This window comes from Falco rusticolus, chromosome Z (assembly GCF_015220075.1).
Source record: "Falco rusticolus isolate bFalRus1 chromosome Z, bFalRus1.pri, whole genome shotgun sequence".
NCBI classification, from domain to species: domain Eukaryota; kingdom Metazoa; phylum Chordata; class Aves; order Falconiformes; family Falconidae; genus Falco; species Falco rusticolus.
Window position 1 is genome coordinate 59,676,101 of NC_051210.1, and position 21,888 is coordinate 59,697,988.

The window sequence follows — 21,888 nt, forward strand, 5'->3', positions numbered from 1 at the left end:
AGTTCATTTTCTTCTCCTCTTTCCTGGACATACTAGCCAGGAAAAGCAAATCCCAGTCTGTAACAGACAGATTAATTCACAGGTTTTACTTCGTCCACATAGAAAAATGCAATTTCTGGATCATTGAGGCATATGGATTATGAACAAGACACTCCAAAAACTAACTATCCAGACCGGGATATACTTACAAAAATCATTTATGTCAAAGTCAGGATTTCACAACATAACACACTAATGCAAAATCCAGTAGCACCTGAAAGATTAAGGTAGCTGCTGCTCTCACTTGCACATACTTGAAAACGTTTAAGGAAAGAAAGAAAAAGTACATTCTCCAGAGAACAGCAATTGTATTTCAAAATAAACACCCTGTACTTTTGATTTTCTTTTTTCCTTTTTTTTTCTTTTCTTTTCCTTTTTTTTTTTTTTTTCTTAATTTTTTGTTTTGTTTTGTTTTCTGTTTTTTGGCAGGGGTTATTTCTGTTATGTTTTTGGTAATTCTTTTTGCCTTTTTTTTACAACACTGTTGTTGCCATATAACAAGTTATACATGATGTGACTGCTTTCCCCTCCAGTGCAAGTTCACTGTCATGTTTTCAGGCTATACTACTCAACACTGTTTTCTCGTATAGATATCCCCATGGTTTCATCAAAGATAGATACAATATATAATATCTGTCTCTGGGAAAGTAATGTCTGAAAACAGCAAACTTTTATCTGAAAACACAAGTGGAGGGGCTACAGTAGGTATAGCCACCGAAGTATGAACTGTAGGTCACAATTTCAAAACACTCATCTACTGTACATAAACAGTAAAAATAGTCTTAGCAATATAATTTTATTTATATGTGCACGTATATCCACCTTATCCCATATTTATGTTTGGCAACTATTTGGGAATTCAAAGGTGCAGCCCTCAGTAATTGTATTTAAAAAAAAAGAAATGAAGCATATCTACTCTATGAGAAAAGAAATTCTCAAATATCAATTTCCAATGTTAAATTTAATTTCAATAGGAAAATATTAAAAATGTGCACATCTAAATTTTTCCATGTTCTGTATATACATATGTGTGTGTACGTATACATAGAAATACTCATGTACCACACATATTCACAAAATTTAAGTGGAAGTATTTCTGTCCACTATTTTCCCACATGTAAATGACATCATATCTTTAAAAATGTCAATAATAATAATATCATTAAAAATAATATTACATTTATTCCATCATCAGTTTTATGTGGTTTTATTCTTTCTTCATCCTTATGTCCATTGAGCATTAAGAGGGCAGATTCTCCTTGCACTTCCACAGATGTTATCCTAACTGAATGTCGCTGACATTACATCAAGGACACATCTGGTTTACAGCAGCTCAAGTGACAGGAAAATCAGGCCCAAACATCCCCAGGAAAATTAAAAACAGGTCGTATTTGCTCATCTGGACCTGATGAAGATATACACACCACCATCTAAAATCCACTGAATGGAAAACATGGAGCTCACCACAAAGTTTTCAACCAGTAGCACGCTGAACCAGGCTCCCCCCCCCCCCCCCCCCCCCCCGCCCCTTTAATAAATAAATAAAGTGAGAAAATACCTAAAAATATGAGGAAAAACTTAAACATTGTCTACATTATATACTGTATAATACATGATGGTTTAGCATTTGACCTAAACCATTCTCCTGACTAGTCAGGGGAGACCTGATGCATCACTGGTAAAGAAAAAAACCCGGTATTTTAGAAATAAAGCATGTATTTCTAAATAAAGGAGAACCTGTGTGTATTATATGGTATATACACACAGTACACACATGAAAACAAACTTATCTTTTCTAGTTTTGAATAGCAGTCTCTAAGTGGAGAAAATTGTGTTGTACAAATTTAATAAGCAGCTAGATTTCATGTTTAACATTCAAATAAATCTGGGGAGCAAACAAAGGTCCGTGCATCTTTTGACTCTGAAGTCTGACACTCATTCATACATTTTAAAAAAGCCCTCTTCAACATTACAAGCAATTTATGGCAAGAATGTACTTTGATGCAAGACACACGATGCTTGGCTTACCTTTCAAAGAGGTTGTTTTTTTTTTAAATAAATCTATTATATAAAGAAATGTGTGTTTGCCAAAAGTCTGTTAAAATTACATCAAAACAACTTTAAAACCTGCTCACTGAGGATAATTGAATTCAATTTCCTGTTTTAAACATTTAGTTAACAGTTCAGAATATTGCCTGCTGTAGTTTCAATAAAGATGTGATATGAAGACACATAAAAGAGTAAACATGTCTCCATTTCAATTTGCTATGACGACAAAACTTCTAGAAACAGCATTCTTGGCTGGACAAGTTCAGTGTATGAGTAATCCCTTGCAATAGCTCTATGCCCTTAACGCAGTCTGTAATAAAACAGTGCTCCACATAAGCCATTGTTCACAAAACCTGAAATTCATGTGACTATCTGAAAAAGTCTCCTGCAGAACAGGTTAACAGTTAATTGAACATATATATTCTATATATGTGTCAAGGCCAGGAAACAACTGGCTATTCCTTGCTGTCTGTGCATGTCAAATTTTACATTTAAAATTCTCAGGCATTTTTTGCCTTTTTTTTTTCCCTGGGGGACTCACCTTCCATCATTAGTTGGCTTTAAAATATAGTTAAGTGGAAGATAGTATCTCACTGCAATTACATGGAATTCATATGAAAAAGTAAACCTTACATTGGACAATACTGTAGAACACCAGAGTAAGCTCCATAAAGAAATACGGCATCTTCCAGTATATACATATATATAAAAACCCAAAAAACAACCAACCAACCAACCAAAAAAAAAAAAAACAACCCAAACCCAAAAGGAAGAACTTTATACAAGCAGTTATAGTAACTTTGTTTCAATTAAAGATGCAACTCTCTCTCACTCCTGGCAAGAATAAATTGGTAATGGCACTGCTTCTCCACAGTGCAAAGTATCCTGAGAAATTATTAAGAACAACAAAATACAGGGCTGTCATCACTAAGTTCTTGCACAAAACACTGCAATTAAATATCTTAAATAAACAAAACAGCAGATAACCTATGTTGTGTCTATCACAAAAAGGGGATGTGACCTGGGACACTGCTAATTCTTCCATTACTGACAATTAGGACAGGATTGCATTCAATTACTGTTAATATCTTTTAAGTTATATGTGGCCAATAATGTGCAAGGAGGTAATTTGTAATTCAAGTTTTTTTGTTTGTCATTTTTTTCTTCAACTAGCTACAAGCTGAGTTCTAAATTTTACATTGAATATGACTCAAATTTAAAACAAGCCCTCTCAGAGGAGCATTTTCTAATTTTGTGCAACTTTGATGCACAGCCCACCACAGTCCTATGAAGAGAGACAGTGCATCTTTAAGCTGATCGGCACTGAAATCCCATTTTCTTTAGCTGCATTCTATTAGCTTGGCCAAGTTATCTCGCAGCTCTGTTAGTTCAAATATTTTTCCATCAAGAATTTCTAAAAGTGTCTTCAAGTTATTGCGAAAAGCTTCTTGCTCATTCTGACTTTTCTCCAGACGTTGCTCTAGATCAGACAGCTGGCCTTCCAGGTCTTTGTTTCGAATTTCTACTTCCTTCAGAGAAAATACATAACATGTTAATGCGTTGTCTGCAAACACAAAGCAGTCTAACCTCCTGCTGGTAGTCATGTGCTATTTTTGTCTACTGCGTTTTAAAAACAACTTGTTTTCCACAGTTGTTTAAAAACAACTTCACAGATTCCACTAAGGCAAAACCAGAACCCAAATTGTTACTACAACTGAGTATGTACTGGTACTTCTCCATTTTTGCAGTCATTCATCTGAAGGACATAAACTTTTGGAGAGGGATAAAATTCAGTCAGTGAACAACAGATGTGATACACTTGCTCAGGTGAGTTATGGCTTCCATCATTCAGAAATGTGCTACCTACTGAAAACGGCTTCTCAAAGGTTTACTTAAGTTCAAGTACTCCCTGATTTAGACTACATGAGTTGCTCAAGGACACAGTCCCCATTAAATGGTCTTATACAGAAACCCATCCACAATACTGCTTAAAGGATGGAGCAGTACTACCTTACTCCTGTCCCACATTATAGGCCTTTTCACTGTGAAAATTAAGACAGAAGCATGAACTAGCAAGACTGATGTCAAGGTGACATGGGCTGTAACAAATTTAAACCAGCAAGTGAAACTGAATGTCTTGTCTAGTTGCATGGTGCCCTGGAGCACCCACCTGCAAGCCCCATGGTAGTGCAGCTGCGGGGGCAGGGAAAGCATGTGAGCCACCAGTGCCCTATGGACAAGTCATTCCCATACAGTGGGTGGAAAGACAAAGCAGTGGCACATTACACACAGCTGAGGGGGTCTGACCCTGAGCAAGCTCAGCTCTCATGCATGAGGAAGAGAAGCCCCTTGGCACCAGCCCACTGGGACCTCTCACAGCTCTGGCTTGTGCCTGACACAGGACAGAGGTCATGGCTGCTCAGGTCTGTGCAAACCAGGTGCCCTCTCTTCTATCAGATTACTAATGTTGCAGCCACGTGGGTCTGGAACGCCATATTGTTATTTGTCTCATTCATTGCACATCTCATAAATTCGTGCTAAATTTCATCATTTCAGTTACAAAAAACACTTTTGAAGCAGCACAAAGACAGTGTATTTAGTACAGCCACACACCCTGTGCAGCCACTCTCTGGAAAAGTGCATAGTGAATTCATATTTGCATATGTTAACGTTTTTTTAACATCGCTTCCCTTTACAGCAGCTTTGTGTCACAAAGCTTCAGTGGGCCTGCTCTGAGTTTCTATGGCTAGTTTCACAGAGCTTGTAGGGAGGGAGATTTGGCATAAGAAAATCCTCTGCCAGGCTGGATGTGGCTTTGAGCAACCTGTAGTGAAAGGTGTCCCTGCCCATGCAGGAGGGTTGGAACTGACTGATCTTTAAGGTCCATTCCAACCCAAACCATTCTGTGAGTCTATGATTCTGCCCCCGACTCTCCCCCTGTTTTTCTTATGATTCTTCCATCTCCCTCAAAGATAACAAATATATTCATGTTTACATTGGAGAGATCTCAGCTAACCGTAAGAAACAACTTGACCCATACAGAGTATGTATTTGGGCTGTCAAGAGTAACAGGTATAAGACAGCAGCCTTCTGTCAAAGTCTGTGGGCCAAGACACATTTCCCCCCATGAGGGTCCTGATGGCAGCAATGACCGGCCACCACAGCCCTGGCCAGAGGAGGGGTGGGGTGGTGTGGCTGGTGCTCAGTTTGGTTCCCAGTCTCTGCCATGGGGGAGAGCTCTGAGGTGCCCAGCAGTGGTGCAGGTGGGGAAAGCAGAGCCTTGGGAACCTGATCTTGTAACAAGGGTTATGTCCACAGTGAACTGTAATACCTCCCTTCTAGTTTGTAAATGGGCAGGTTAAAAATCACAGTTTTGAGCACTGGCCTTAAACTGCACAGCTGAGAGCAGGAATCTACTCCTTGCTGCCAGGATCAAGAGAAGAATTAATTTAATCTGTTTAACGCTGAACAATACAGTTGCCAAAACACTAAAGGAAGCTAACTGGAAAGAAGATTTGTAGAAACAGTATAAATTAAAATGTATACATGCTTATGTAGAGATTAGCTACCCTACCATGGGTATAAATGAACAAGCTAACTGATGACAACTCAGCCATACCCTCTGAAGGCTCTCTTTCACCGAGCCTACTCCTGCCCCCCAAACCGAGCACTGACAATTACTATTTCCATGTAGTGACTGCATGGGTTCAGGACCCTCCGAGGCCAAGTGACTGCAGTACAGGATAAAAAAGGAAATTCAATGTCCTCTCAGCTCTGCAGAAATGACACACTCTTTTCTTCAGCTCACACTAAACTGATTGCTGTTTTCCCATGTTTGCTCACACATCCTGCTTCTCCTGCCACAGCTCCTCTTCTCACCAAATGTGTGTGTTCTAGAAGTCTCCTTGACACTGCTCTTACCCTAGAGATAATTTCTGTAAGTAGGCAAGCCAGTGATGAAAGAGACCACTTTTGAACAACTTCATGGATACATATATGACTTTACTGCTTGATATCTGGGCCTGAAAAACATCCCACTGGTCTGTATCTAGCACCGAAAATCATCTTTCGGCCCTCCTCAGAGGCTCTTAAACTGCGGAATTGTTCTGCTGTGAGCTGTTGGGGTGGGAGCACCCAGGTAAAACCAAAAGCTTTACTTTAGATGTAGGAACTTCCATCCATATTCAGTAAAAGGCTAACAGTCTGTTGTTAGTCCTTGCCCTGTATCTCTTCAAATCAGAAGAGCTCCCTTCTTTCGTTTAAACTTCCAGATTGCATATTTTTATTCCATTTTTGACGTCTCTTTCCTAACCCATTTACATCTAGTTTCCCAAACGTTTCCTCAGATACACTTTCTCCCATACTTTCTCCTGTTTTGTTTTCCCCAACTTATGCTTAACGTATCTAGTGATGTGTGGGAAGCAGAACTAACTGAAAGATGCCAGGAGCTGTTGCTTTTCATTCCCAAATTTTACATTTGATCCTTACACATATTTACCCTAGATTAGTATTACTGATTTTTGCAATAGTATTGCATTACAAGTTCATGTCCAGCTCATGTGCAGTTTCCTATTACAAATCAGTCCCCCTCAAAATTGTTGCTACTTGATTGGAGGCAGTGGAGAGGTATCCATGTAATGAAATCTATTCCCCCAGTTGTGTCATTCCACTTCATTTGCAGTTAATCTCATCTAACAATAAACTGATTCGTCTGATAGATCCAGGCCCTTTGCAAAGTGTATTTTACATAGGTTTTTTTCAAGCTTTTCTTACAGCAGACACAACCATTTGTCATTCATTGTTTTCTTTTAGAAAATAAATTAATTATTAACAAGTTATATTTGTTGTTTGCACTGTAACAATCTTTTGTGGAATTCAGTGCAAGGATCTGAATAAAATATTCAAACCATACACAACATCTATATTTAGGAATCAGCCACAGTAATAAAGACATCCTGACTTACTGTGAGCGTCACACTGATCATGACTCATTGATATGTCTTCTCTACATTGCTAATGAAATTATTAAGTAACATGGGCCCTGATACTTACCCTTCACAGTTATAACATACTGCTTTTCACTGGAATTTGCCAATGCTTTATTTCTAATTCATTCCCTGATATAAATGTGTCAGAAATGCAATACACCTTGAAACAGTAATTTCTTTGTATAGCATTTTTCATACAGTCTATATTCCAAAATATTTTAGAGTTTCATAATCCATTTGCAAGCACAAAAAGGAAAAAATAAAGCAGAAAAAAAAAGAGTGAGACAAACAGATACAGACCCTGGAGACAACCATCCTGAAAACAGGTGATGAGTCAACTAGGTGAACAGATGTGAGATGGTTAGTCTGGAGCTACAGAAGAAAACACTGTTTCACTGACATCACAGGTGTAGGGCGAAGTGGCTCAGAGAAGGCCAGTATAATCAAAGCAGGATGATTACAGCAGACTCAAGATCTTTTAGATGGGTTGCGTAAGGTCAGTAATAAGCTTTAAGCTTAAGAAAGGCAACTTTTAACTCAGATCCTAAGTGAGCTTGAAATTTACTTGAATAGAACCATACAGACCTATTTTCAGAAACTGATCGCCTACAACATGAGGTACTAAAGTTATAGATATACCAAAAGGAAGCTACTGACTTCATCAGGTCAAATTTTAATAAAAACCTAGCATTTTCTAATTTTTCATCTCTTACTAGTCTCTCATAATTCTGCTTGCTAAGGATAGCCAATTCCTGCCTCACTATTACCTTTCATATGATTGTACACTGAAATTACTGCATACGCTACTGCTTGAACAATTTCCAACTTTCATTATAAACTCCCTTTCGAGTCTCTCAGATAAACACCTCTTCAGCTGAACACTCCCATTTTTGCCTAAAGCCAGCAACAATCTTGGAATAGTGGAACAGGCAAGCTGAGGTGTATTCAAAACAATCTTTAAAGACTGTTTAAAGTAATAACATACTTTTTTCCAAATAATTTGACTTAAGAACAGGGAAAGACAAATAAACTAATTTTGTTCTTATGTGGTTTATTCTGTAGGTTAAACTGAGATTCAAGGAAGCTCCAGTTCATGTAATGTGTTTCAAAGAATATTTGCTTAATGATTTTTAAGCTGTGGCTGGTCTGATGGGTCTTGCTTGCACGATTTAGGTTGAGCCACAGAACAGCGAGGATCACCTTTCCAGCCCTTTGGATTTGGAACTACTTAATGCCTGAGCTTCCAGTCCTGTCAAAACTCTGAAGTCTGAATGCAGAGTTTAACCCACCTAAGCTTCGGGTCAGCCTCAATGCAAAGGCAGGTTTCACAAGGGAGGTGCCTGTGTGCTGGATGGTCAGCCCAGCGACAGACAGACAGGAGCTCAGATGTAGTAAGGGAGGATATACTTAAGGGCATACTGATTCTGGTGGGCTGAGGTATCTGGCTTTACACACAGTAAAGAAACAAGCAAGAAAAAACACTAAAAACACAGTGATTCCAAATAATTCCAAGAAAATGTCAAAGTGTGTACTACATAAGAATGCTTTAACCTTTACTTTCTCAGGGCATGTTTAAAAGCTGAATACAAACTCATCCCAACCTGCTGATACACAGCTTGACAGTTTCAGTGGCACACAAGACCTATGGGAAGACACTGCACTGAAATCAAGACCAGAACTTCCCAGGATATGTTTCTGCTAGCCTGAGAGTACTCTGTGGACTTGTAAATGAAGTTTGGGTCTATTCCTTCAGGTAAAACTAGCAACTTAGAGCAGGTGGAAATTTTCATACAAATTCCTAAGGATCATCTCAATCCACCATTTGCAATGCAGTCTAACTTGCATATTTTTTTCAGTAAATATTGCACAAGTTGCTGATGTGAACTGCCCACTTGATCATTTTCCCCTTCTGTCTAAATTAAGATGATGCATTATAGCTCACCTGTAACTTCTGGGTCAGAGAATCCCTCTGTGCCTGGAGCTCTCTGGCATTGTCGATTTCTTGTTTCAATCCTTCTATTTCCTAAGGGAGTAGAACAACTTTACTAGGCAACACATTTATGGGCTTGGCCTCAGTGTAAGTAAGCTGGCTACTTCTTCTCCTGAGCAAGCCACTGGAGTGATACCAAAACTGGCAGTTGACTACTGCCCATCACAGCACATGAAGTTTAAGCCCTGCTCTCAATACTCCTGAATCACAGTCCCAAAACAGCAATTCCATTGTGAATAAACAATAAACAGATAAGCATTTTATTTTATGCAAGTCCAAGTTTTCCTCTCCCACACAATAGATCTGAAACATTTTTTTCCTGGAAAATTAAGGGTCCTTGTAATTACAGAAACAATTTTGTAATTTGAAGTGTATTAGAATCTACCCTTGTCCATTTTTTCAAGGGAAAAATCCAATTTTCATCTGTGAGCTGCTTATTATGTCACTAGCAGCATGGCTGAGCATCAAAAAATTGCCTGCTTTGACCACTGATTTCTGTAAAAAGAGAGTCTAAAAGAAATGGTATCTTTAATTCAGCAAGAAAGTAACAAGGTATAAAATTAACAAATACAGACAATATAATGAACTGAAGAGAACCCTTTTCTTAGCTTACTTTCAGGGAACAAGAATAGAAACAGATAATTAAACTAAAAGGTATCAAACTTAAAATGATTAAGTATTTTTCTCTGGAAGGGCATATTCCCATCCCAGAACTTTTGAAAGATCTCTTTGCAACCAATAGCTAAGCATAATTCAAAGTGAATGGGCACCAAAATGGGAAACATTACCAACCTGAGGCTAATCTCTTAAGTATGACAGAGTTTGGAAAGGCTTTGCTCCATTTTGGGTGGATATTCTGTAATTACTGTGCCTCTCCGGCATCCTTCATGGAAACACTTAACAACTGCCCTGCTGGAGGCAAGGCCCTTCAAGACACATTGCCTCTCTGAACAGGCACACCAGCGCCCACCATGTCTTGTCACAGAGGGTTCAAGAGGTCTTGGTCTCAAATGGGGCAAACAATCCTTCATACGTGGCTCCTTCCACCTCTTTTTCCCCATTCATAAAGAGGCAATTCTTGATCACTCTGTGGCACAAACCTGCTTTCCTCTAGGACCTCTGCTAGTGCAGGTGTTACTCCAATTCCTTTTATTTTCTTTCTGCTGGTTCAGCCCAAGGCAGATGGCACAACAAATATCAAGTTTCAGGCCCAGGGCTTGGCATGCATTTAAGGAAAGGGCTGATCTTAGGGATCATAAAAGTCAGCTATATTTACATAGCCTGAAAAACAGATCGGCCTGAAAAAGGCATTGATCTATTACTTGTTCCAAACCCTGCTCTCCAGAAAAAGGAAAGCATGCTTACAACAGCTTCCCTTCTCAGTGAATTTGGACCGCATCAGTGTGATGACTGCTCTGTGGAAACCACTTATGACTTTACTTTTGCAGAGATGCTTGGTAAAAGCAAACAGGAAAACATGATACTTCTTTTGTGGTTCAGACACCCAGTTCTATATTGGACTGATGTTATTATATACATGGAAAAATATTAATAATTTCAAAGGAGCTGGAAAAAAATTTACTTTGTAACATCTACAGGAAATAATACAGTATTTACCAGCCAGCACAAGCTTAATATTGAAAGCCTTTAGAAATGACATAACAGAAAAGCCAAGAATAAATGTCTGTAAATACCTCTTCTTTTTTCTTCAATGTAGACTCTAACTCCTGTATTGTCTGGTTTAATTCTGTTTTATGTGTGTGGACTGCATTGGCTTGACTGCTCACACACTCTAGCTCAGTCACCTGTTGAAATAAGTATAAGAAACACAGAATTCATTTCAACAAATTCAAGGTACTATTAAGTCTTTGCAACAATAGCTGCATTTAAAATATTCTCTTAGTCCTGGGTGACTTACGTTGATTAAAATGGTGAAGATGTTCTTATGAAGTTAGCATAAAATTCCTTAACAAATTGTTTTAGCATGAAATTGTTGCTATGACTTCTTGGAAACAGACTTAATACACTGCAGGCTGAAAAGAACATTAATTAAAACTTATACTTACTTATTATTGAAAATTTTATGAAAGCAGCCGAATTACCATTTCAGAAACAATAATGGCTAGACAATTAAACACAGATCTGTCTAAATAACATCTCCATCTGACACTTTTTAATGTTGCACCATCTTAATCAACTAAGCCACAATGCCCACCCACTTCCTAGCAAGCCAATTAACATTTCACAGTCTCAATTTCTGACTCAGCATCAACAATGCAATAGACACTCAGCCACCAATGTACAGCTGCCAGCTTCTTACTTCCTCTAGTTTTGGATCTCATCTCTCAGTTACAAAGCCAACAGCTCATGGCACAATTTGGATTTGTACAGTTCCTCTATTAGCAGACAGCAGACACCCTCCATCTGCCCTTGGATAAGTCAAGATACCCGGCAGTTGTATGCCCTTTTAATTTTTTAACCAAAGAGATGTTAATATCCTGCCCTTCACAGACAAACAGTTGTCAAAAAATAGCTTCTGCGCTGAAGAAATAAAATCCATGCAGCAAAAGTCTATGCAGAAAAATCTCTCTTCATGTATCTCTCAAATTACAGATCAAAATATTAGAGAACTCTCACACTGTATGTCTGCATGGATGTGTACACTACAACTTCTTTGTTTAAAAACAAACTGTTAAACTGTTAAAAATACTATTTAAAACCTAATATCTATTTTTTCCAGAAGATATGAGCCTGTCAGTCTTAGAATACAGTGTTCAACAGAGCTGCATCATCTACCTACAGTAACTAACAAGTCTGGCCCATAAACTCCTTTGAACAAAGTGCTACCCAATTCTGCAATGAAAACCTTTAGGTTTCCTTTTAGTTTTCTTGGAGAAGTAGGGCAGGCATTCTATGGGACCATTTTATTTCTTAGATAAAAGAACATCTTGAGGAATCAAGGTTGCTGCCCTCCAGCACCAGTGTAGTCTAGCTAGTGAAGCTACTGTGATGCCAGTAATTTCAGACTCTGAACTACTTGCAGGTTCAAAAGGTTGATTACTGAGTGAAGTCAAAGGAAAGCCAAGAGGAAATACAAGAAAATTAAAACAAAATCCCTATCAACTTCTCCTTTCTCAGTCACAGGGCATGAACTGCCCCTCTGTAACAGCCATGATGAGTCTTGTTTCTTCTACTGGAAAACTGTGATTAGACATTTTTGCACATCAGGTTTACAAATAGAGAGAACTGAGATTACAGCAAATTCCTTGGAGGGGCAAGGGGAATGAGGGATGAGGACACAGCTTGGTAACGTAACACTCCACCCCCCACCCCAAAGAACTAAGTTATTTGCTGGAATTGTCCCAGAAGAAGTGCAAGTGCCAGTGCTCATGGCAAAACGTAATAGCAGTTTGCTCCGTTTTATATGCCACTGAGCATTACAACTGAAGTCTTAGATAATGTTCTCAATTTGCTTCTATTACACAAAAATGCATCTATTTAGATTCTTTATGAATGCTACCAAATGTGGCTGTTACAGTACTCACCACTACAATTACACAAACAAGCACAATTGGAACACATCAACTGGGATAAACCTAGGTCTACACAGTGTCTGAACTAACACTGAAATACAGCAAGAATCACGCAGGCACAGTGTAATTTAGGCTGTAAATTAGGAAGGGGACCCTAGCGGTCATCTGGTTGAGGCCTTCTGCTCAAAATAGGGCCAATTTTGAAGTCATGTTTCATTGCCTTTTGCCCAGTTCAGCACCTTTCATTATGTAGCAGAGCTGCCACAGTTCTACACAGGTTCCTCTATTTCTGACATTGTGGGTTTATGGAGAGCTCCAGCTCATTCCTGAATTTTTCTGGAACTGTCAAACTCACTCACACCGCGACCACCCCCACCCCCCCAGTCTTCACACCTTCTGACGTTTAACTGCTGAAACATTTCCAAGCTTTTCTGCTGAACTGAGTAGAATTGGAGGTGGAAGCCTCTGAACCAGGGCTAGGGTTGTTAGGGGAACCCAGTGTCAGGTCCTCTCCCACCTGTTGTGAAAGACTGCAAGGTTGTATGGTAACCTCCAGGAAGGTCCATCCCTCTTTTAAAGCTGCTGCACTCAGCAATACCCACTGGCTCTTACCAAGCACTGCCACAGTGAATACTCATTTACAGAAAGTTTAAGACCTCAACTGGAGAGACGGAAGAAAACCGTCCCCAAACCACCTCTGTCCTAGCACCTAGTGCTTTGGAACAAGTGTACAGAGGTGTCTCATCCTGTGACTAAGGAAGTGCTTAGACCCACCACTGTTCTCCACATGGTTTCCTCTGGGCTGCTACACACGGAGAGGATGCATGTGTTGGTGCAGGCTGGAATCCAAGAAGGCTGGTGGATCAAACTACAGTAGATGAAATGTTACTGCTCTCAGCCGCATGTATAGCTGAAGGCTGAAAACACCTTCCGCAACAGCCCCACCAGCTGCGTGGCTCACATGAACGCTCCCCAGCATGCTCTGTTCCGTACTAACTCAAGACACCTATTGAAATTGCTTAAGCAAACATAACTAATTTTGCTTGCGCAGAGTAGGGAGTGCTCTCACAACCCTCCTTGCCAACAGAGGCAACTGCTGTCAGAAAGGCAATTAATTACCAACACTAAAAGGGATGTGACGCCTTACTCTGGTCCAGCTTTTCTCTGGGCAAACATCCATCTCTTACCGCTTATGCAAGAAAATAATGCATTGTTCAACTGTTCTGTTTACTGTTCATTGCAAAATCAGTAAGTTGGAAAAAAAGACAAAATCAATTTAAAAAAATGGGGTTACATTAATCACTGACTTATTTAAACGCCCATTCCTATGGAGATCTGAAAAGATGTCAAATATCTTCGTGATGTTACCTACTGGAATGTACCCATAAAAAAGAAAATCATACTGTGGCCCTTTCAAAAAAATCTGTAGAGTAAGATAGGCTAGAAAATGATGCAATATAAAGAATATGCAATTGAACACAGAAGTAACAAAAGATAAAGCTCTAGGCAAAAATCTGGATAGCATTTACTTGCTCTATTTCCTTGTTTCAAGTTGAATTTATTTTTCTCATGACCAATGGTCCAAAAATCATTAAAAATAACTGTTTATGCATTATGCACAGAAGAGGACATAAAAGGAAGCTAAAATGCTTTAGTCTGACCCTCCCACATGCTATTTTCAGGGACATCTCATTCAGTGTTTTGTGTTTAAAAGCAAGGCTCAATCAATCATTCAAGCCTTTGAACAACAACGTTGAGCAATGTACCTGTGATTAAGCCTTGTTTCCAGGATAGAATTGAGACTGAAAGAACAGTCTTGGAACAATAACTGATTAAACAAGGTTCTATTGTACTATCATAAGACTGCACTGACTTGCATATCTGAAAAAAAGTTAATACTATGGCTTCATATTTGAGACTAAAAAATAAATAAAAAAAAATTGTTCTTAGTTTCTGCTTCTTTATTTTGCAATTATCATCCACGTAAGGATTGTATGTAGGGAAAAGAAATCTGAAAGGGCTTTTTAGTGACTACTTAATGAGCTAACTCTTTGAGTATATGGCTGGTGTAATACCTAACTGCATACTTCATTAGAAATACATCGGCTGAAATAAGACAGCAAAGCAACTTGTTCTGGCAGAGCCCAGACCTTCTCAGCAGAGGCCATTCTGGAGTTTTATGCAAATTTTAATCTAGGGTCAACAGCATATTAATAGAGGAGGATGCTAGGCAGAAGTTTCCATTGCAGCAGACAGCCAGTGTACACTCGGCTGCTGGGAAAACCAGAGGAGTGAGGCTTTGGGCCACATAACATAACAAGGAGTAACACCCTTGGTGTGAGCTTAAGACAGTAACTGCCCAAAGCTTCAGAAGACTGAAGAATCTCTCAAAGAAAACACATCAGATCACAAAGAAACCAAGAGACGAGATTGCATTGAACCCCAACACAGACAACTACTTCGCAAGCAAAAACTTCAGTTAGACAGAAGCAATGAAGTGGGAATGACAGAAATATTTCGAGTGGTCACCTTCCTCAAGCAATTATTGACTGAATGAATCTGCACTATATTTGCTGCAGGTTGATTCATTTTTTCAAAGCATTTCCCTGAGATAACTGTATATTTCTGATCTCAAAGAAGAATAGTTTTTTATTCAGCATATTAAATTCAGTACCAACAAATCATTAAATTCCTTCTAAACTTCATACAAAAATTACTTCCACTGCTGAAGAAATGCGACGAAAGGCAGCTCAGAATACAGAAAGGTAGAATCATTTAGGTTGAAAAGACCTTAAAGATCATCCAGTCCAACTGTTAACCTAACACTGCCAAGTCCACCACTAAACCATGCCCTGAAGCGCCACACCTACATATCTTTAAAATGCCTCCAGGGACTCAACCACTTCCCAGGGCAGACTGTTCCAATGCTTCAATATCCTTTCAGTGAATATTTTTTTCCTAATACCCAATCTAAACCTCCTCTGGCACAACTTGAGGCTGTTTCCTCTCATCCTGTCACTCGTCATCTGGGAGAAGAGACCCACCCCCACCTGCCTCCATCCTCCTCTCAGGCAGCTGCAGAGAGCAATAAGGTCCCCCCTGAGCCTCCTCCAGGCTGAACAGCCCCAGTTCCCTCAGCTGCTCCTCACAAGCCTTGTGCTCCAGACCCTTCCCCAGCCCTGTGGCCCTTCCCTGGACACGCTGCAGCCCCTCTACGTCCCTCCTGCAGTGAGGGGCCCAAACCTGAACACAGGGTTCGAGGTGCAGCCTCACCAGTGCCCAGTGCAGGGGGACAGTCCCTTCCCTTGCCCTGCTGGCCACACTGCTCCTGACACAAGCCAGGGTGCTGCTGGCCTCCTTGGCCACCTGGGCACACTGCTGGCTCCTGCCCAGCCGGCTGCCGACCAGCACCCCCAGGCCCTTTCCCACCAGGCCCTTTCCAGCCGCTCTGCCCCAGCCTGTAGCGCTGTGTGGGGCTGGTGTGACCCAGGTGCAGGACCCGGCACGGAGCCTTCTTGAACCTCATCCAGCTGCCCTCGGCCCATCGGTCCGGCATGTCCAGACCCCTCTGCAGAGCCTCCTGCCCTCCCGCAGATCAGCGCTGCTGCCCAGCTTGGTGTCATCTGCAAACTTACTGAGGGTGCACTCGATCCCCTCGTCCAGAGCGCCGATAAAGATACTGAACAGAGCTGGCCCCAGTACTGAGCCCTGGGGAACACCACTGGTGACCGGCCGCCAGCTGGATGTAACTGCATTCCCCACCAATCTTTAAACCTGGCCATCCATTTTTTTACCTATATTGCCAACATATTTTCAGTGTAGGTTTAGCCTGGTTTCTAAGCCTGACAAAATTAATCTGTTGTTTCCTAAAGGTATTTTTATCTCTTCTATTTACTGTGGAATGCAACATCCAAGGTCTACTAGCCTAGGCTACAGGGATGAACAGGCAGAGTGCTCACATAAAAGACAGAATTTAGGTATTAATTATGTATTTTTAGCTGACTGAGTTACATCCCTAAATGGATCATAACTGTGACTGGGACAACATTATTCCATCAATAATTCAAGATGAACATCCTACGAAGAAAAAAGAGCTCTTTGCTTTCCACAAGGAGAAAAGAAATGATGTTGCATGGCTCAGCAAAGCCAGGAATAACTGCATAATGTTGCACATAATTTATGTAGAAGAAGCTTCTCAGTTCTTCATGATGGGCAGTACGATGCAAGACAGCACACAACAAGCCAGTCATAAAAATAATTCCAGTATAGCTTTCAAAAATAAAAAAAAACTTTGGAAAGGTTTTTGGTGCTAAGAAATGTGAAAATGCAGAAAACAAGGAGAATTGCTTTTCAAGGTTGCTGCTGAAATAACAAAAAGCACAGCATAGTATTATTCATATACATCACTTCTGACAGCAAATTAATTATTGTCGTTTTCCATGATTTACCCATAGATAAAATGGTAACCTGGGGGCAGGAAGGAGTTTTGTGAATTACCAACAACATATTACATTTTTCAACAGAGAAAACAATTGAAGATTTTGCTGCAAAGGACACATTTTTCTCTGTGGACACAGATGCCTCAAGCCATGGAAATATCAAAATGTTTTCCACAGTTAGTCATGTCTACAGAGATGAAAAAGGAATAATTCATCATCTGCTTGATTTTTGTGAAGAAAGTGATGAAACTGCAGTAGGAATATTTGAAAATACAAGGTTTACTAAAATCAATGCTTTAAGCTTCAGCCATGCATTATTATTTGCAACTGATAAAGCTAATACTAACTTCAGGGAACATCTCTTTCACTGCAACATAATTAGCAAATACTTCTTCCTGCTACCTGGCCAGCTGATTAAATACATGCAATAGCAAACACAGTACAGGTATGTTATCCTTTAATCCTGAGGATTTAAATCCATTAACTTCCTCATTCTCCAGCAGTTTTGGAATTACAGGATATATTTCATTCTATAGAGCTTTGATTACAGCAGACTTTTGTGGCATGCCTGCACAAAGTATTCTTTTTATAACTTGCAGATAAATGGATCTTAACACTGTTCTTAGGTTTTGTAGAAAAATGAAATGAGGAGGAGAAACCCTTCCCTGAATTTTTAATTTTTGCCCCTTTCTCAGAGTACTCTGACAGTAGTTTGGTTGGTGGCTTGGGGTTTTTTGCAAATTATAATCTTGTATATGACACATTCCATGAAAGTGTATTCCCAGGAAAAAAAAAAAACCCTAATGAAATAATCTTGGTCCTAAATGCAAATCTGCTGTAAAAACAAATCAAGACAAATGGAAGAAGACAGAAAAGACTTTGCCTTCAGTTCACCATATATTCATCATACATAAATCCTGTCCTAGGAAATCCTGTGATAGTCTAACATCAAGACTGACAACATTTACCATTCCAAAAAAAATACGGCACTTATCATAGCTGAAATGGATATTGGAGGAGCAAAAATGTACATGTGAAAAAAACATACATATTCCCTAAAATAAAATGCTTGTATTTTCCTTTGACCTCCCCTAATGCCATGCAAAGAAGGTTTCTGCATGGAACCATCTGTAGCAGTTTCTCAAGGATTTTTAAAATATTACCCTGGATTTCTTTTTATTAGAAACTAGTTCCACTGCAAGAAGGATAACCAACCTTATGCAGATAATTCCAGCCTGCTCTGAAACATAAACTCTTTTTTAAGGCAGGATTGCAATTTCAAAAATAAAAAAGTCACTATATTCCCATACGTCTTCTAAAAACTCGATTATCACAGTTAGAATAATTAGTCTTTCCAGATCCTACTATGTCATAGAAAACCCTAATACTCTGCAGAATGTCTCTTGAAAACTTGGTCGATATTTAACATTATGACCTCACTTGGGCAAGAGCTGCCCTTTTTTTTGCCTTTTCAGGAGTTTCTAGTGCAGCAAGAGTTTGCTTGCAATTCCAGATGAAAGGACTGCATATGTAAATATATGGACTTCATTGACCATTTTTTGTGCACTCAGAATTTGTCCATCTGCACACACATTTCTTTTAAATAAATGCATAGACAGGTACTAACGAAATTATAATCCCACTGTTTTGATTAAATTTCCAAGCTACCCATACCTACCCTGCAAAATACTTTTTCATTATAAACAATCTATTTTCATTATAAACAAATGGTAGCAAGCTGCTATCTAGCCACATGCTATTTAAAGTACCTTTTGAAGGAAGTTAATTCTTGGATAACTTTTTTCTTTAATCAATTAAACTGAATTTAAATATAACATAAATTTGTGTTGTTCAGCGGGGTAGGAGGGATGCAGTCTTAAAGGGAGGATGACAAGAGATAGGCATCACATAAAAAAGGTACATTGCCAATAAATTTTTAATCCAAACTCCATTCATAAATTTTTTGTTACTACACTTTCTGTCACCATCTCTCATATTTCCACTTTTAGATAATGTGCCTCCCTAGCCTCATAAAACCAGTTACTCATGATAGTCCCACACTGGTGCTAGTAAGACTTCTAGCAAGTATGAAGCCCACAGTATGGGCTCTGATTCAACAAGCATCTTCATCACACCTGCATGTTCAAAATTTAGTTTTAGTTACTGTTATTAATGCAGCTGGTGGAAATGTGCAGGTGACCGCTAAAGGGTCTGCAAAGGTTTTCTATAGGTAATCTGAGCAGATGGCCTATATAGCATTCCATACTTCTTGTGGACTTTAGTAACTGCTTTACAGATTGTGTTTTCTTTAAGAAGCACAGAAATAACTCAATAAAATTACCATGGCCTTATTCCTATATTCTCATGCATTTTAATATCCACTTTAAAATTTCTTTTAACAAGTAGTGAAATCTGGGCTCATTATTTGTCACGTTGTTTTGATGACTTCATACTTATTCCATTCATTGAATAAAAGAACCAGAACATAACAGGCTAATTTTACCTTAATTCCTAGGAAATCCTAGTAAAATAGTAAGCTAGATTCAAGAGTTTACCTCTGGGTTCTTTCAGGAATACCCAAGAGCTTGATCATTTCCCTTCATCCCTTTTTATCTTAGATGTCTTTTCCTGCAGATGAATGGTCTTCAAGGACTGCAGCTCTTACCATTATGCACTGGTGTTATTACTCTGTGCTATTGCCCAGTGTCATAGAATGATTTACTTTAGCAGTTAGCATGCAAGAAAAAAGAATCCATCATTTTCATTTTTAACGTGACAAAGGCAGAACTTTGTGTTACTTCCCATAATTCACACCATTCAATCCCTTCCTTTTTGTGGTATCAGGATTAATGTTAGTATCAATGCTATTCTAAAGTAGCTCACGTCAGGGTTTTTCTTTCTGCTACTGGGCTGTTCTAAATTTGTGAATGCCTCCTGACTTCAAAAAGTGATGCAAGGTGTGCAGGAGTGCTCCCCAACCCCATTTAGGGGAAATCCTTGTTGCTAAGTAGCTTCTGAACAGATTAGAGGAGAAAAGGCTGTGAGTTCCCAGTTAGGCTCTTGACTTGGCATCACATCTTTCCAGAACTATTATCTCTGTATTTTAGAAGAAGTCCATACAGTCATTTAGCACACTTGTAAAAAATATGTCTGACAAAATACCAAAGTACAGTATTTCTGATTTAAGCTCACAATATATCAGAACAGAGCATAACACTTTAATTTATTGAGAACTTTGCACTCAGCCACACTGAATCTGTATTCCCTTTCACCTCAGCTTTAGGCATTATTAATGCAGAGAACAACTGGAAAAAGGAACATAAAGTCCTCAGAGAAAGCAAACAGATGTAGGTTAATACGAAAAACCAAACTATAGATGAGTAAATCTTACGCTTTATCAGAAATGGTAAATAATAAATTAAATTATTTTTAAAAAATGCAGTCAAAGAAAGGGGCATTTCAGCTTTGTTTCTGTATTTTTAGAAGCTAACAATGTGAAACAATCTATTTCAGTCAAATTTGAAAACAATTATAAAATAAAAAAAGTTGGGCTTAAAATAATATAAAACAACTTAAAAAGCAAAGTTTACAGCAAATGCTGCACGAGACTGCACTGTTTAACACAGTGAATGAAAAGAATAGAAGATAAAAGAATAAGATACAATATAAAATCAAAGGATTTTTGTAAATAAAACATGACAAATTTCAAACTGTGGAAAAACATCATAAGAGGTCAACTACTAAAAGTATTAGCAATAGTCTTTTTTTTAATATAAAGAGGACACTTCATGTAAGTGTCTATTTATTACAAATAAGGCTATTTATATAAAGAAGAAACTAAAGATGGAAATAACAATGCCAAGTTTACTAATCAATACGCATTACTTCCCCTCACACCCCACACCTGACAGAGGATACGAGTCTACTGTAGTTTGCGGACAGATGACTCAGGCACCAAAACTTTTATATAAACCTAAAGCACCTAAGGATTGAATACCACAATTACATTATATATAAACCACATAATGTATTATTAAATTGAAATAAATATAGCAGCTGATGTCAGCAGTACCATTCTTCATTTTGAAGACTGATCTATTTTATAGACGGCTATGATCTTGTAAGTGAGCGTATCCCTCCAATGCATACATATCCACACACATTCTTCTCCAATGGGCAAGATGCTGTGACAGACAACTTTTCCATATAAAACAACTACTACATTACAATTGAACATGCAAACTAATTTCCAAATTTTTCTTTCTCCTTGAAATCATTTTTCCTATGAGTATTTCTAAAAATCCAGTCTATTTAATTTTTCTCAACAAAGTTTCTTTTGGATCAACCCCCATTTTTCTTCTGAACTAGCAACAGATGCAAGTTGCAGCGTGGCAAATTTCAATTAGATAAGAAATCAGGAAAAATAATTTGACAAGGGTGGTCAAACATTAGAACAGGCTGCCCAGAGAGGCTGTGAGAACTCATTTTTTTGAGATTTCATTCACAGCCCTGAGCAACCTGAACCAGCCCTCAAGCTGGAACGAACTTCAAAGCTGGCCCTGCTTTCAGTGGAAAATTAGACCAGATAACCTCCAAAGTTCCCCTCCATGCTAAATTATTCTGTGATTCTATGAACTAAGGATGAAGTCCATTTCATCTGACTAACAGTATATCTACAGGAATATCTAGATGATTATCCTGTGAAGACAGACAAGCACTTACAGAAGCAAAATCAGCTCAACACCTTCGTTTTCTTAAGACTGGGACACTCACTCCATGCTTTTGCCCCTCTGAGAATTACAAGAAAAAAAGATGACCATCTTTGACTTGATATATAACTTCTACATAAT

At 38.8% G+C, this 21,888-nt stretch overlaps 1 protein-coding gene across 1 annotated transcript in view; it reads right to left on the reverse strand.

Annotated features, from left to right (window-relative positions):
• Nucleotides 1–459: 459 nt before the first annotated feature.
• Nucleotides 460–21,888, reverse strand: part of HOMER1 (homer scaffold protein 1) — a 95,580-nt gene continuing 74,151 nt past the window's right edge. Inside the window, exons 7-9 of the mRNA XM_037374426.1 lie at nucleotides 10,761–10,871; nucleotides 9,019–9,099; nucleotides 460–3,617 (exon numbers count right to left, since the gene is read on the reverse strand). Coding sequence (XP_037230323.1) covers nucleotides 3,429–3,617; nucleotides 9,019–9,099; nucleotides 10,761–10,871 — 381 coding nt within the window. The 3' untranslated portion in view covers nucleotides 460–3,428. The remainder of the gene's footprint in view (nucleotides 3,618–9,018; nucleotides 9,100–10,760; nucleotides 10,872–21,888) is intronic.